This window comes from Nicrophorus vespilloides, unplaced genomic scaffold (assembly GCF_001412225.1).
Source record: "Nicrophorus vespilloides isolate i.1.1-1 unplaced genomic scaffold, Nicve_v1.0, whole genome shotgun sequence".
Taxonomy (NCBI): domain Eukaryota; kingdom Metazoa; phylum Arthropoda; class Insecta; order Coleoptera; family Silphidae; genus Nicrophorus; species Nicrophorus vespilloides.
Window position 1 is genome coordinate 22,983 of NW_017097768.1, and position 14,696 is coordinate 37,678.

Consider the following 14,696-nt stretch of genomic DNA (forward strand, 5'->3'; position numbering starts at 1 on the left):
AACAAAACTAGATTAAGTAAATCTTTCCCGAAATACTTGAGCCTCATATTTAAACTAACCAATATTTGTCAATAGACATTTTAGATAAAATTGATGGGAGAGCCGGTTTCGCGTTGATGCGGATGGAAAAATGCATACGTTTAATAAACATTTTCCACGAAGGTCGCACGTGCCATACACTCAAGTGTCGCACTTTACTTTTAATTCGCCACAATTGAATGCAGCCAGTGCACATGAATAGCTTAACTGTGCGTCCGCTCGTTTTCGAATCAAAGCAGTTCCATTTCGAAGCACTTTGATTAAATTGGATTGCCTCCGTTTATTGTTGTTGATGTTTATTTGAGTGAAACTGTGCGACATCCAGAAAGCAGTTGAAACATACGGCGAGGATGCAGACAGGAAAACAGGAAGGTTGGTCTTGATTAAAACGTTACGTTTCTGAATTGGCAAACAGTTTTCTGCCTCCCCGCACTTTCGCCGTTAAATTTGATTAATTGCATTCCTGTTTGTTGTCCGACCGCACCTGAATTTCCCCGTGCGAAATGAATATAACCAAAATTAGAAACGCACTTCCTTCGTCCTTCAAAACTAATTAATTACAAAATATATCAATTTAATAACATACATAACATAATTAATAAAGATATGTTTGCTTGAATAATGACATAAAAATACATAAGTATAAACATGAATTGAATTAATATTATTTAACAAAATACATATTTTAATCCATATACAATAAATTTGCTATACATTAATACCTCGCATAGTGCGGTTTTGTATCTGTCCGAATTGACTATAGTCCGGTTTTATATTTAAAACTAAACTTTAATTGAGCAAAATAATAAATTCTAAAAAAAATTAGTACACAAAATTATTAATATTTTTATATATAAATAAGTAAAATATTTATTGTGTGCTTTGAAAGTCCTCGATTAGTCTGGTTTCAAACAGTCCGCGATTTTAGTTTGTTAAGTAAAAACATGATTTATTTATTAATATTGTATATTGTGGAAATCAATCCTTGTCCTTAATTAAAGAAGTACAGAAGTACAAAATTTATAGCTTGTATCCAAATAATAAATAAATCGTTATAACTCACAAGTCGAGAAATAACCATTATTGTTCTGAATAAGGATAAAGTCCACAGCATTAAACTTTAATGTATTCATTAAAAGTAATAAATCATGAAGCGAACGCAATTTACTTAATAACGTTTTTAATTAACGTTGACCGTTATATCAACATTAACATTATATAACAACATAAATAGTGGAAACTAAATAAAATATTGAAAATTCAAATAAATAAATTAACAAATACACGAAATTGTTCATTTATTATAAATAAAAATTATTATTGCAAATATATTACATATATTTTTTTATTAATTTATTGAAAAAAGAAATCATGACTAATCGAGAAAACTAAATACATACAATCATAAATGGCACAAAATTATTTTATGTATGAATTTTTTTTAGAATTTATATTTAGTATTTAGTTTTTTTTTGATATTTTTAAATCTTATAGTCTGGACTGATCGAAGCTGCACTATGCGAGGTATTTATGTATTAACAAAAACAAATATAATTCAATTAGACTAAATATAAACTAAGTATGATAATATTAAGGAAGTTTGAGGTAAAACTGAAATAAACATTAACATTTCACAAATGGTTTTGTATTAGTTAAATATTCTTGTGTGCATTATGACTGCTAAAAAAGCTGACACTTGCATTCTTGAACAACATTTTTATCTAGTTCTCTAGTTACTCACATCTAGTAACAAATATAGTTGTATTATTTACATGGATTTATAAATTGAACAAACATTAATATTTTTAAGTATTTCATAATACATGCTTATTAATTAAAATAGACATTAATTAATTTATGTACTAAGTAAATAATAAAATATAAAAAAACACAAATATATTAAATCACACTTAAAAACCATTGTACTCAAAAACTTTTTCTTTTGGTAATGTTATAGTGAAAGTTATAAATATATTGATTGTTTATACAATATATTTATAGTTACTAGTTAGGGTTTGTCAATTTTTCTAAACTAAATTTTTAACTGGTTTTTCAATAAATTTTCAATTTTTATATATTTTGTCCTAAAAAGTAGATAATTAACTAATTGATAATATTTTGAACAAATAAAAAATAAGACAATTATATTAAATTGTTCTCAAAAACTTGTGCTTGTTTTTTCATAATTGATCCCGACGCTTGAAAACCCCACTATGTCAAAATCCCGACTACCATAATCCCGACAATCAAAATTCCGACTACCATAAAAATGTTATTGTAGAAAAGACACTGTCGGGATTTCAATATAATCGGGATTTTGATTCTCGGGATTTTGACATAGTCGAGATTTCGATATAGTCGGGATTTAGAACGTCGCGACTTTGAGCCAGCCAGGATTTCGAACGTTGGGATTTCGATACACTCGGGACACTCGATACACAAAATTTCCAAATTTTTACTCGTATAGTGAAATAACAACAGGAACTGTTTTCGTATTCACACACGGTGAATTGAGTTTATATTTGTTTATATTACTTGTATCAATCCGGGATTTTAGTGGAATATTTGTTTATATACAAAAGCGTAGATAGTGTGCTTATATATTATAACAAGTGGGGCTCGGGAGCCACATGCGGCTCTTCAAAAGTTTTATTGTGGCTCAGTTAGATTACAGTAATGTAAAGTATATAACAGTAGTGGCCAAACTGCATGCCGTTCTTCAATAGTTTTATTGTGGCTCAACTAATAAATAAAATACATTTTTATACCAAAAAAACTTTAGGTGCGGCTCCCAATATTTTCAGGTAGGCTTTTGTTGCAAAAAAGTCTGGCCATCTCTGTATTATAATAATGGTTGGAGACAATAGTCCGTTATAAACAAAGATGACAAAAAAAAAACAAAGATGGTTAATATATTGAAAAAAGCAGAAAGACCTATGGTCAAGCACTTTGTATCAGTTGACTGTTTTTTGAAATTATATATATTTTTATATTGAAAAATACGTGAACACAAGTTTTGAAAATGATGTAGCATGCTCTTCTCTTATCCTTATCAGTCGTTATGCAAAACATCGCTCGTTAAGTAAATCAGTATTCTTACAATTCATTTTGCTCGTTAAGTAAAATGCTCATTATGCAAAGTCCTCGTTAAGCAAGGTACCATTATATTATTATAATTTTTATTAGACAGAAATTCCATTATTTTATTAAATCTTGAAATTTATAAAGCTAATTTATATAGGAAATTAATTAATTATATCATAATTTTCTCTTGTAGTTTGTTATTATCTCATTCGATAAATATGTTTATTTTATTTTATCTCAACCCGCATTTTATTATTTCCTCTTGTGTGGTGTCACTATCTTCATTGAATTGGAGAATAATATTAGTTTTCCATTTATCAATTAATTATTTTAAAATTATATAACTTATTTAAATAATCACGTAGAATTTCAATTAATTTAAATACAAATTGTCTAAAACATTTTGAACGTTGAATTGATGTATAATTAAATCCTTTGTTTCAGAAATCTAATTAATCAAGTATATTTTAACATAAATAGCAGTATAGTGCGGATAACGATTCAGACATTATTGTTTGAAACCGGACTAATAGAGTAACTTAATACATAAACAACATAAAAATAATATAACAATAAATTAGAGCTAAGTTCTAGAGAAGTAAGCAATTGACGAAAATGTGTCCTATTTACATTTCTATTCTCCTTCATAATTTAGTGAATCCGGACTGATCGAAGCCGCACTATGCGAGTATCTCTGTAATTGCAATTCATTAAACGTAGTTTCGAAGATTACTTGTAAACATTTCGTCAGAACTGATGCAAATATGTTTATTTTCTTATATGATTTATGTAAGAGTCTTATCAGACTTGTAATGACTACATAAATAATTGCTAATTTTAAAGTAATTATCTCAAAAAAAAACGAATTTGAGTTATGACCTTTTTTTTTCATTCAACTTTGATGCAAAGTTCAGCATGTGTATTAATATTTAAATAAAATGATCCAAATAATTAAGTAGAACTTAAGCATATAAATAAATGGCTAATGTATTTAGTAAATAAAACGATGAACTTAGTTTAGTGATTCAATAAAAATATATTTATTTTGGTTTTTGTATTCCTAATTGGATTTTGAGTAATTAAAGAAACAACTAATATTACAAAAAAAAATACAATATTTACTTATCATTATTAAATGTATACATTTAGTACCCAAACTTTCTCAATTCATTAATCACTAAACTCAATAAAAAACAAATATTTGAATTTATTATTAAGTTAACTACACAAATCATAGACCCAAATTATATATATTTTGTGAACTAGTTGTAAAGTCATTGATATTTCATTTTTTTTAATTCCATTCAAATTATCCAAAGTTTCTAAAAGTAACGTCATCATTAGAAATACATGTTTCTAAAATATAAAAGTATAATTCGATAAAATACAATTAGGTAAAATACTGCAAAGTTATAAAACAAATTGTACATAAAATCACAGTCTTCTTATGAAAGTAGTAACGACCACGAGTTTTGTTTTTAATAATTTATATTTAGAATGAACAACGTAAAGCAGTGTTTGTTTCTTCAATCGTGAATTATTTTGCATATGAAACATGCATTTTCCACATCTGCACGAAACATTTCTCGCTATCATCGATGGAAATGAGGATCAAATGCATGAAAATGCAATTATGAAAGTGGTAACCATCACAAGTGAAAAATGAGGAACAAAGGCATGAATAAAAAAGTGCGACTTCGATTAGTCCGTTTCACTATAATCCGGTTTGTATTTGTAAAAACAAACTAAATATTAATTAATCAAATTAAAAATAAATAGTACAAAAAATTATATTTTTTCATCGAGTCTCCTTATGTATTGTTTGTTTTTTATGCGATTTTAAATAACCTAGGTTAGTTCGGTTTCAAACAGTCCGAAATATTCAATTATCCGCACTATAAGAGATAAATAATTTTAAAAAACAAATTTCTATTAATTAATTTTGTTTTTATCAATGAAAGTAACGAAAATACAAATGATATTGAGTAAATAAATAAGATTTTGCTATTATAGAAGTAAATAAGATAAAAATTTATATTTGTATCAATTAAATTTCTTTATTATCTATGGAATTAATGAAAAGTTTTCTATAGTTCTATCAATTGAAATTGTTTTTTTTTGCTGCAATAAACGCAAATAGAAATAAACATATTTTAAACATGATTGCTGTGAATATTACGTTCAAGTATTTACGAAATTATTCCTGGCGTGCAATAAATTATAAGACTATTAGACTTTTGTTGGCATCCGCCCATGTTGCAAAGGTTACATAAAAATATGTTATTGTTTGGATAGGTTTCCGGGAACCGGGAGACTAAAAACTCAGTGTGGTACACACAATTTACTTATTTTTTTTTAAGTATTCTTAGTGAGACTTTCAATAAAGATTTTTTTAATCAACAATACTTTCACAAAGAAAAATCTGTGGCAATCGAAATCCCAACAACCATAATCCTGACAATTTCAAAATCCCGACAGTATCAAAATCCCAACAACCATAACCAAGACAGTATGAAAGTCCCGACAACCATAATCCCGACAGTATCAAAATCCCGAAAACCACAATCTCGACAAACACAATTACATCATAAATGAACAAAATTAAGACATTATTATACTGAATACCTCCGCTTTGAAAATGTCAATACAAATCAAATTAGAATGCAGCAAAATAAAAATGTATTCTAAAAAATTATTATATAAAATTATTTTTTTATACATAAATTATTGTTTTTTTATGCGATTTCTATTTTATTTTGTTTCTCATTTGTACGGTTTCAATCAATATTAACGGAATCGATTAACTTTATAGTTCAGTTTTACATATATATGTCGGAGGATAGTAGAAATATGCAAATATATTTTGTTAATTAGTCCACACGTATCAAGGATCTCACATTCTTTGGTTTTCGAGTATTGTGTGAGATAAACAAGACCAGAGAACAGAGAAACAATCAGAGTTGGGAGACTGTAGGTTTTGGGCGAGTTGCTGAGCTTGGATCTCCAATTCTTGGTTTTCCTCGAAGTTGTTGTTATAACAATGACTTTGCCATACTTTAACTTATATTTTTCTCTCTCTATCCGATATATAGTTTATAGATACTAAGTTTATATTTTTTAGACAAAAAAAACAATTAACTAATTGATTATTAATAGATTAATTATATTTTAATTAAGTTTTTTTCTAAACACTTACAATTTCGTATTTTTTTCTGATAATAATTGTGTAGTTCCATAAACAAATATTTCCATTATTGTTTAATTTATATTAATAATATCTACTTTATATAAAAAGATAATGGTATTAAAGCACAATATTAACAACAATTAACAATATTTTAATTAATTAAATTTTTTAATAAACTTATTTTTTACAAATATTTTTAAATTTAAACGGTAATAAAATGTACACAAAACATGGGAATAATATACAATTTTTACATAAAATGATCGATAACTGAGTTAGTAACAAGATGAAAGTACGTATGTAAATGTTATCGATTGCAACATTTCCTTGAATATTTTAACGAGTCTAATTTAAAACCTTTTTCTATTAGTATTCAACCAACGTTTTCCTTATCACAAATCTAAATAGATTTAATAACTTCAGTTAAGCACTTCTAAATATTGATCTTCTGTAAATCTTAACAAATTTCCAAGAAATGATTCTGGCCTATATCCAATGTCGTTTGGCACAAACAAACAAATATGAAATTCACCCTCTAGAAAAATATTCGAGGGTTAAAAAATCGATAATTAATACATACATCTTATTGACTTCAAATATTACTCAAATTAATTAATATTTCTTAATTTTAACCAAATAAATGGATTTTATTTAAATCCATCGTTTCTCAACTGAAAATGACAGCTATTACCTTGTGTCAAAGATGTTAATATTCATGTAAAATACAACTGTCTATATTGAAATCCCGAAAATCAAATTCCCCACATTTGTAATCCCGACAACCATAATCCCGACAGTTGTCGATATTTCTATTGCCACCGATTAAAATACACTTAGTAATTTTGATTGGGTAATGGGATGAGACTATATTTATGAGATAGCTAAGAAAGAAATTTTTAAATAAATAAATTTAAAAAAAACCTGAAAATATTTCATCGTTTTATGGAAAATAGTTGTAAATATGAAATAACTGTTTATATTTACTTTACATTTATCAAAACATGATGATGCAACTTTTGTCTTATCTCAGTAAATACAACTTTTTTTGTCATTAGAAATTATAAGCAGTAATCAGAAGCCTCGTAATTATATAATACAATTTATATTAGAAATGACTTCAGTGAATAGAATTTTTTTTATTTTATTTCTTAACACCGACAAATTTGAAAGTTGATAGCCAATTCGCAAACAAAATTATCTTGTCTTCAATTTATTTAGAATTTATATTTTTATTTTGATCAATTCATAAATCCGGACTGATCGAAGTCGCACAATGCGAGGTATTGCTGTATTATATTTTCTACATAAAAGTTCCAATTATCCTATATTTGAAGATATAAGTATTGTGTGTATATCCAAAGTCCAAACTACAACTACAATTTATATCTTTTTATCAGAAAATAGCTTATACCTGCCAACAGTGTATTTCCTCAAAAAAATCAAAATAGACTCAAAAGAAAAACTTTCCAACAAATGAAATCATTCCGAAAACATGATTAAGTGGAACGTACATTGAAGTCATGTCATGTGGTTAATTATATTTGTAATTAAAACAAAAGACTGAAATAGCCGAATCGTAGGAGGCCGAAAACCCACAACGAAAATGGATCAAGGCTGAACCATAAACGGGATAAAGGCCGAGAACCGCAACAATTCGATAAATGAGCTACTCAAACACAAGTTAATCGTGTTAATAGTAGTGCGGAGAGCGGCGGGCATCTCACATCACACATATAATATAACGCGTGCGGCCGCAGTTCGTTTGGCACAGGCAATAGTAAATAAACCATGAGAGAGAATTTTCACTAAGACACATTATTTTTACGAAATATCGCATAAATTTCCCCCCTCAAAACATCGGTCCGCTATAGTAGGGAAAAACGCGACGCACAACTGGAAATAGAAGTTGTTCAAGCTCTGTAACATTACTTTATTTCAGTATGCATTTACATATCGAACAACAAACTGTACGCGAGTGATTATATCTAGTTGTAACCGACAACAAATAAATTTAAGATAAGTTAACAACAACATTAGCAGCAGCAAATATTGGATAAGAATTGATCTCGTTGAAGTATTTTCAACCGCTTGAAGTGGTTAAGGGGAAAGTGAACATGCATGCCATTAAGAGGGTTTGCTCGCAATTACGTAAGTATAGTAAAAATCGATACTCGTTTTATTAGCAGCCACTTCAGTTTCAACTGAAAGAAGGCATCGGTCGCAACGCGAATCCGTCCGCAGGAAAAAAGTGCGAATATTTCAGTTTTAATACATTTCGAAAGGCAAATTAAACACAAACAAGATTAGATATAAGGACAATGAGCAGTAAGTGAATGTAAACAATTAATTTAAGTTTAAATCAGATATTAAATTAATTATTGATTGATATTTTTTTTTCTCCATCTATTTTTATACTTGATTACATGTATTTTCAAATAATCAATATTATTAATAGTAACTTTTATTAAGTGATCGTGATGAGATGCTCTTTTATCATTATACATTTTATTATTTTCTCTCTTATGAAAACAATTATTTTCTTAAACCATCCAATTGTTATCCGTTTTAAACGTTGCTTAACTTTCAATAAGAAACCAAAGAAAAGTGTTAATTTGTTAGATTTATATTTATAAACTATATGTTTATTTACAAACTATCAATCCAATAAAAAATGTAAAACTTGTATAAAGTTTGTATAAAAAATTTGCATATTAAATAATAAAAATGTTATTTTGTTCAGTATAAAGAAAATATTGTTTTCTACTAAATTTAGTATAAAATTTGCTGTAAAAGTTCTAAATAAATTATTTAGTATTTTTACAAGTTTAGAATAAACTTGTAAATTCAAAGAAATGAAATAAGGCAATTACATGTATCAGCAAATTTCAATGAAATTTAATTAGTCTTAATCATTTATTTACATAAAGATGACTGAGTTTTTGGTCGATGATCATTTACAAAGAAAACTTCATAACTAATACAGTTATGACCTCAAATATTATTTACATAATGATGATAAATATAAACAACAATAAATTTAATTATATAAAGTAATGTGTTACAAAATATAATTTGTTTATATAATTATGGCGAAATTTGAACAATACCATTTCACAAAAGAAAAAGGGATTGTGTACTTTTTTCTTAACAAATTAATTAATTATAATATATTACTGCATCAATATAAAAATTGATCATCATCATAATTGTTTTTTGTTAATTACTTTTTATTTCTATATTTGGGATTGTTACAATAAATATTATTTTTAATTATAAGGTAGAAAGACTTCTGTCAGTTGCTCTATTAAAAATATTTGAATGAATGAAATTTTGATCAATATTCGATAGTTTATTAATATTGAAATTATTATCTTTTGTAAATGAAAATTTATGAACAAATATATATTCCAATATTTGAATGTTTCATCTTCGCTGTCTTAGATGTAAAGTAAATAGGTTGAAATAATCGAAATTTGAGAAATCAACTAAATTAACTATTACCTAGCATTATGATGAATATTACCGAACTGTATTTTGTGAGTAAACCTAAAAATACTCTCTAATTTTAGATCCAAATCGGGTGCCAAACAGATTGAGAGGTCGTTCGAGGCCAAAACGCGAAACTCTCGACCCCATCGTCGGCGCCGTCGAAGAGGAGCTCGAGGTACCTCAAGCATCGGAAATCGTATTTCGCAAGAAGTGGCGCATTAAGAAGTTCCACAAAACCATAGCCAAACGCGATTCCATCGACAGTCCCGTATTCCATTGCTCCGTCAACGGCGTCACCACCTCCTGGAACATATCTATAAGATTTTGGAAAGGTAAACTATTATACAATAAAAACCTAATATTTGTTTTAATAATAGTTTGAATCGTTTTTAGGACCTAACGGAAAGAAGGTGCTGAACCCGTTAGTCGTTTGTTTAAACTTGACAGGATGCGAGACGGAGGAAATGAGTCAGGCTCGGGTCAGATTCCAGTTCGGTGTTTGGGATGCAAACATCAGACATTGGGAGTGCTGTCCCATAGCCAACGTGGTGCTCAATTTAGAGAACACCCAAGAACTACTCTCCGTAGGCTACAAGAGTTTAGGGATATTAGATAGGCACATAGACAATGGTACTGTTCACAGGAGAAACCATTGAATATTAGTTGTCTGATGTTTAACTTTCGCAGATAACGATGTTAGTATTTTGGTTAAAATACAGATCATCCAAACGGAAGAGGAAAGGCACAATCTGTCTCAGGATCTGGCAAGGATCATGAACAAAACTGGCGACGAATACGTCGATACTCTAGTTGAGTGCGGCGTTGATCCCGAGGACATCTTAAGATCAGACGATAGTCTGAATTCCGAAAACAGCAGGGAAACCAATCTCAAAGTGAACAGTCTGATTATAAAAGCGCGCAGCCCGATGTTAGCAGTTATGCTCATGTCACAGAACGACAATGATGTAAATAAATTAAAACACACCGATCAAAATTTATTACATTACATGATTTTTTTATTCTTGCAGCAATTTAAGTACAAATTGGATTTAAAGGAAATTAATTATAGCTTGGTGAAGGAGCTGTTCCGCTATATGTACACCGATAAGGTGGATGGTATAGACGCGCTTTGCGGGAAACTGCTTTCGCTAAGCGTGAAGTTCTGCATCCCTGGATTGCAGACTCTCTGCGAAAGGGCTCTATTGGAGACGATCACACCTAACAATGTAGCCAATATCCTTTTACTCGCCGACCAATGCAAGTGCGAGAGCTTAAGAAAAGCTGCGCTCCATTATTGCGAGGATTCCGATACCATCAAGGATAATGCCGTCATTGGTAATAAAATATTCTACCTCTACTGTAGCACGGACTTGAAAAAGAAAATAATGTAGTCAAATATAATTGGAACAGTATTAAAATAAGCATTTATTAGAAAGTATAACTAAGTTGTTTGTTTGTTTTTTTTTGTGGATGGAAATAGATGATTTATACTTATCTTATTTATTTAAAGGTAAAACCTTGGCTTGGAGAGTAATGGAAATGGTGAACCCGGAATTGTTCTTGGAGGCGTGCGAGAGTATTAATAGTTCATCCAGTAATCTGGACAGTCCTTCTACTCCTGGTTCTTACAGCGACTTTGACGTTTAACTTATGGTCACTCCTTTTAATTAAGTATTACAATTTGTAAATATTTCAAATTATCACACACGCTTACTTTATTAGATATAATTAAATATTTATTCTATTCGTTTTATATTTAAATATTATAAACTTTAATTAAATAAAGCATTGTTTTTATAATTGTTAATTCTTTCATTTTAATTAAAATTACTAAAAATCACACGCAAATTTATAAATATAATAATCTCTTTTTTTTTTGCATTTTGATAAATTTCAATGTTTACTTAAAAATTAAAAGTTGATAACGTAATATTAATTTTTAATTAACAAATCTGTATGTTTAATGAATTACATAAAAATGTCAAAATACTGATAATATTGTAAACTTATGCTCAGCATTTTTTAAAATTAAGTTTTAATCTGTCTTTTAAAATATGATTATCAAATGTGAACTTGCCACAGGTTAACAACAAAAAAATTAAACTATTTGTTCTATTCGTAAAACGTTTGAAAAGTATTTTCTTAAACTTATATTTCCATTAGAAGTTTGATCGTAAACTAGTTCCATTTTATTAAGCAAGCAAGAATATTCAATTTCAAAGTACTATTTCAGAATGTTTATTTTAATGTTTTTTTTTATTTAAACTTTATTACAGAAATATCTGTTAACACGACTATTTTTAGATTTGACTGTTGAAAATGTAGCCTCGCATAAACCTATTATACATTTAATATTCTATATAATTTACTTACAATAGTTGTACAGAAAGGTATTTTTTTATTTATTTATGTAAGAATATACATTTACGTATACAAATGAAGAATTCATAATAAACTTTTATCTGAAATGGCTATAAAAAGGTGTACGAAATAAAGCACTACAGTTTAATACATAAATATATTTATTACGGGTGTAAAAATTGTTAATAAATTATTAAAATAATTATTAAATTACATCACGACGAATAATACTGGGTAGAAAAGTTTTGATTCTCACAATAATCACTATTTTATACTGTTTATAAACATTACGAGAAATAAAAATACAAATATATAAATTTTATTCTATGGCTGCTTTACTTGCGAAGGACGTGAGGGAGGATATTTCGTTGGGGCTGGAATCAGTAGGCAACCGATTGAATTCTACCTCTTCTCCGTTCTCTCCACAAATAGGATCCGAAGGCCATTGCTTGTGGCTTGGAGCGTAAAGGATAAGCATAGCGCATATGTAGATATTCCACATGCCGTAGACTCCGGTGAAGAGCGCGGAGGAGAGTTCAATGTCCATGCTGTCGTCCCATTTGTGTTGTCCTTCGTTGATCTGACTCAGGATGAAGGAGACGATGGTGATTGCGGCGCAAATCAATGTGGCGAGCATAAGGAAATTGAAGCGGTAAATGATGCCTTCGTAATGCAATCTCCGAGCAGAAGACATGTTTGGAAGGACGGCGCGTTTGATGCTTATGTTCCTGAACACATTCCAAATCATGTAGCACAGGAAGATGAAATAAATTCCAGCCGAGATTCCAGCTAAAATGATAAAAGACAAGGCCAGATTAGTTCCGACCGGTGTAACCCAAATCGAGTAGAACGGATTTCGGAGTTGAACGCCTCTCTCGCACAAGTCGAAGATCAGTAATGAAGTACATCCGATGACGATGGCGCTAAGATGTTTCCAGTAGAGACGCAAAGAGTTCTTCTCTCCTTGATCGTTGATCAGCATGTGCTCTCCGGCGAAGACAAGCCAAAAGGATAGAAGCATTGCGTAGAAAATCCCTTGGCGAATGTCGCCCAGCAAAAGCATGTACGGCATTTCGAAGAAAAGAGTCAAGAACTCTAATGGTAGATCCAAGAATGCCAATGTTCCGCCTAATGATATGAGCATGTACTCTAATAAAGCTGGAGTTCTTTGCAGAATGTGTACACGATTCCAGAACCATGTCATTATAGCCAAAATAATCGGGAAGAAGACGGCTTTCATGCTCAACCAAACCCTTGTAAAGCCTCCATTCATATGAATAACATGCAAATGTATATCGCTGATCCATCCAATATTGTTCCTCTTCTTATCGGCTGGAAGACGCAGGTTCAGCATGTAATAATCATGATGCAACGAGCCCAATTCGAACAAGGGAACGGTAGTGCAATTATAAGGATACCCCTCAGAGTTAGCGTCTTCGACGTAATCGAAGCTACAATCCATCAAACGTTTCTCCTCCGCATGACTATAGTACTTCCACTCCGTATCCCCTTTGTTTTTGTAGAAGAGCCTCGCGTTCAGCGTCAGTTCAATGGACGGCTCCAATTTTAATTCCTTCTCATACAATAAATCTATCTGGATGACACCGACAAGATTCTGCTGCCAGCGAGAGAAATCCAACCGAGGCATCCCTAAAGGCATCGCGCCAACAAACACAATATCTTTGGCTGTGATGTGTTTATCAATAATCTTATCCCTGTGGCTCAGCTCAACTTTCTGCTTGCAGTCTCTGGCTATCCATCGGCTGGGATCTGTATTTTCAGGATGCGGATCGATGCATGCCGTGGAAAGGATGGTCATGGTACTCGCCGGTGCCGGTGCTGTTAAGCCACCAATAAGAAAGCATATTACCTGACCGATAAGGAATACGGCCACCAGAACACTCAGCTTCCTTCCGCTCAAGTTTTCCAGAATCGTACCGGGCATCTTTGAAGATTTTTTTTGTAGAACAGCACTAGTTATTTGGTGTAAAAGATTCTGCGTCGCTCAAGCCGCCATTTGCACCGCGCCAAACACTGAAAGACACCGTTGAGCGCCACAACCGGATTGCCTTTGAACAATGCCGCAATCCATCCGCCTGCAGACAGTGATGGAGAGCAGGTAGAAAGAGGTAGAGTAATCTCCTGGAGATGCAGAATCCGCATCGCTCATACCACCTATATGCAACAGATCAAAGCCGAAGAACCGCGTTCAACAAGCGTCATCTGTTGCATAAAGGACAAATGATTATGTAAAGGGAAATCTGTACTTCTTCACTGCAATTTAATTATCAGCAATTTCATTAATTATTGCTAATGTATGAACTATTCCTATAATAAGATCATAAAATACTTTAGTAGAATCTACAATAAATCTAAATATACCTAATATGACTTTTTACAAATGTTAGAATTTTCTTCTATTTAATGTGTTCAAAATTTTCGTTAAAAGAATTGAAATCAAAGTTTTAGATAAATCATAATTAGAATTTAACCAGCAAGGAGAAAATTTGCATGTCTGAAGTTTTGGATGATTTAA

General features: G+C 30.3%; 2 protein-coding genes across 3 annotated transcripts; one reads left to right on the top strand and one right to left on the bottom strand.

Annotated features, from left to right (window-relative positions):
• The first annotated feature begins 241 nt into the window (after positions 1-241).
• LOC108560911 lies at positions 242-11,514 on the top strand. 2 transcript variants are annotated; one of them, XM_017918632.1, is made up of 6 exons: positions 242-411; positions 9,880-10,131; positions 10,193-10,429; positions 10,487-10,764; positions 10,828-11,134; positions 11,310-11,514. In XM_017918632.1, exons 1-6 carry the CDS (start codon positions 390-392, stop codon positions 11,444-11,446), a joined length of 1,233 nt encoding a protein of 410 aa, XP_017774121.1. In that variant the 5' UTR covers positions 242-389; the 3' UTR covers positions 11,447-11,514. The 2 variants fall into 2 exon arrangements, with proteins under 2 accessions (XP_017774121.1, XP_017774120.1); XM_017918631.1 differs by lacking the exon at positions 242-411 and adding an exon at positions 7,950-8,458.
• Positions 11,515-12,303: 789 nt separating this feature from the next.
• LOC108560901 (protein wntless-like) lies at positions 12,304-14,287 on the bottom strand. The gene has a single exon (XM_017918618.1). The coding sequence runs from the start codon at positions 14,103-14,105 to the stop codon at positions 12,480-12,482; it is 1,626 nt and encodes a 541-aa protein (XP_017774107.1). The 5' UTR covers positions 14,106-14,287; the 3' UTR covers positions 12,304-12,479.
• Positions 14,288-14,696: the final 409 nt, after the last annotated feature.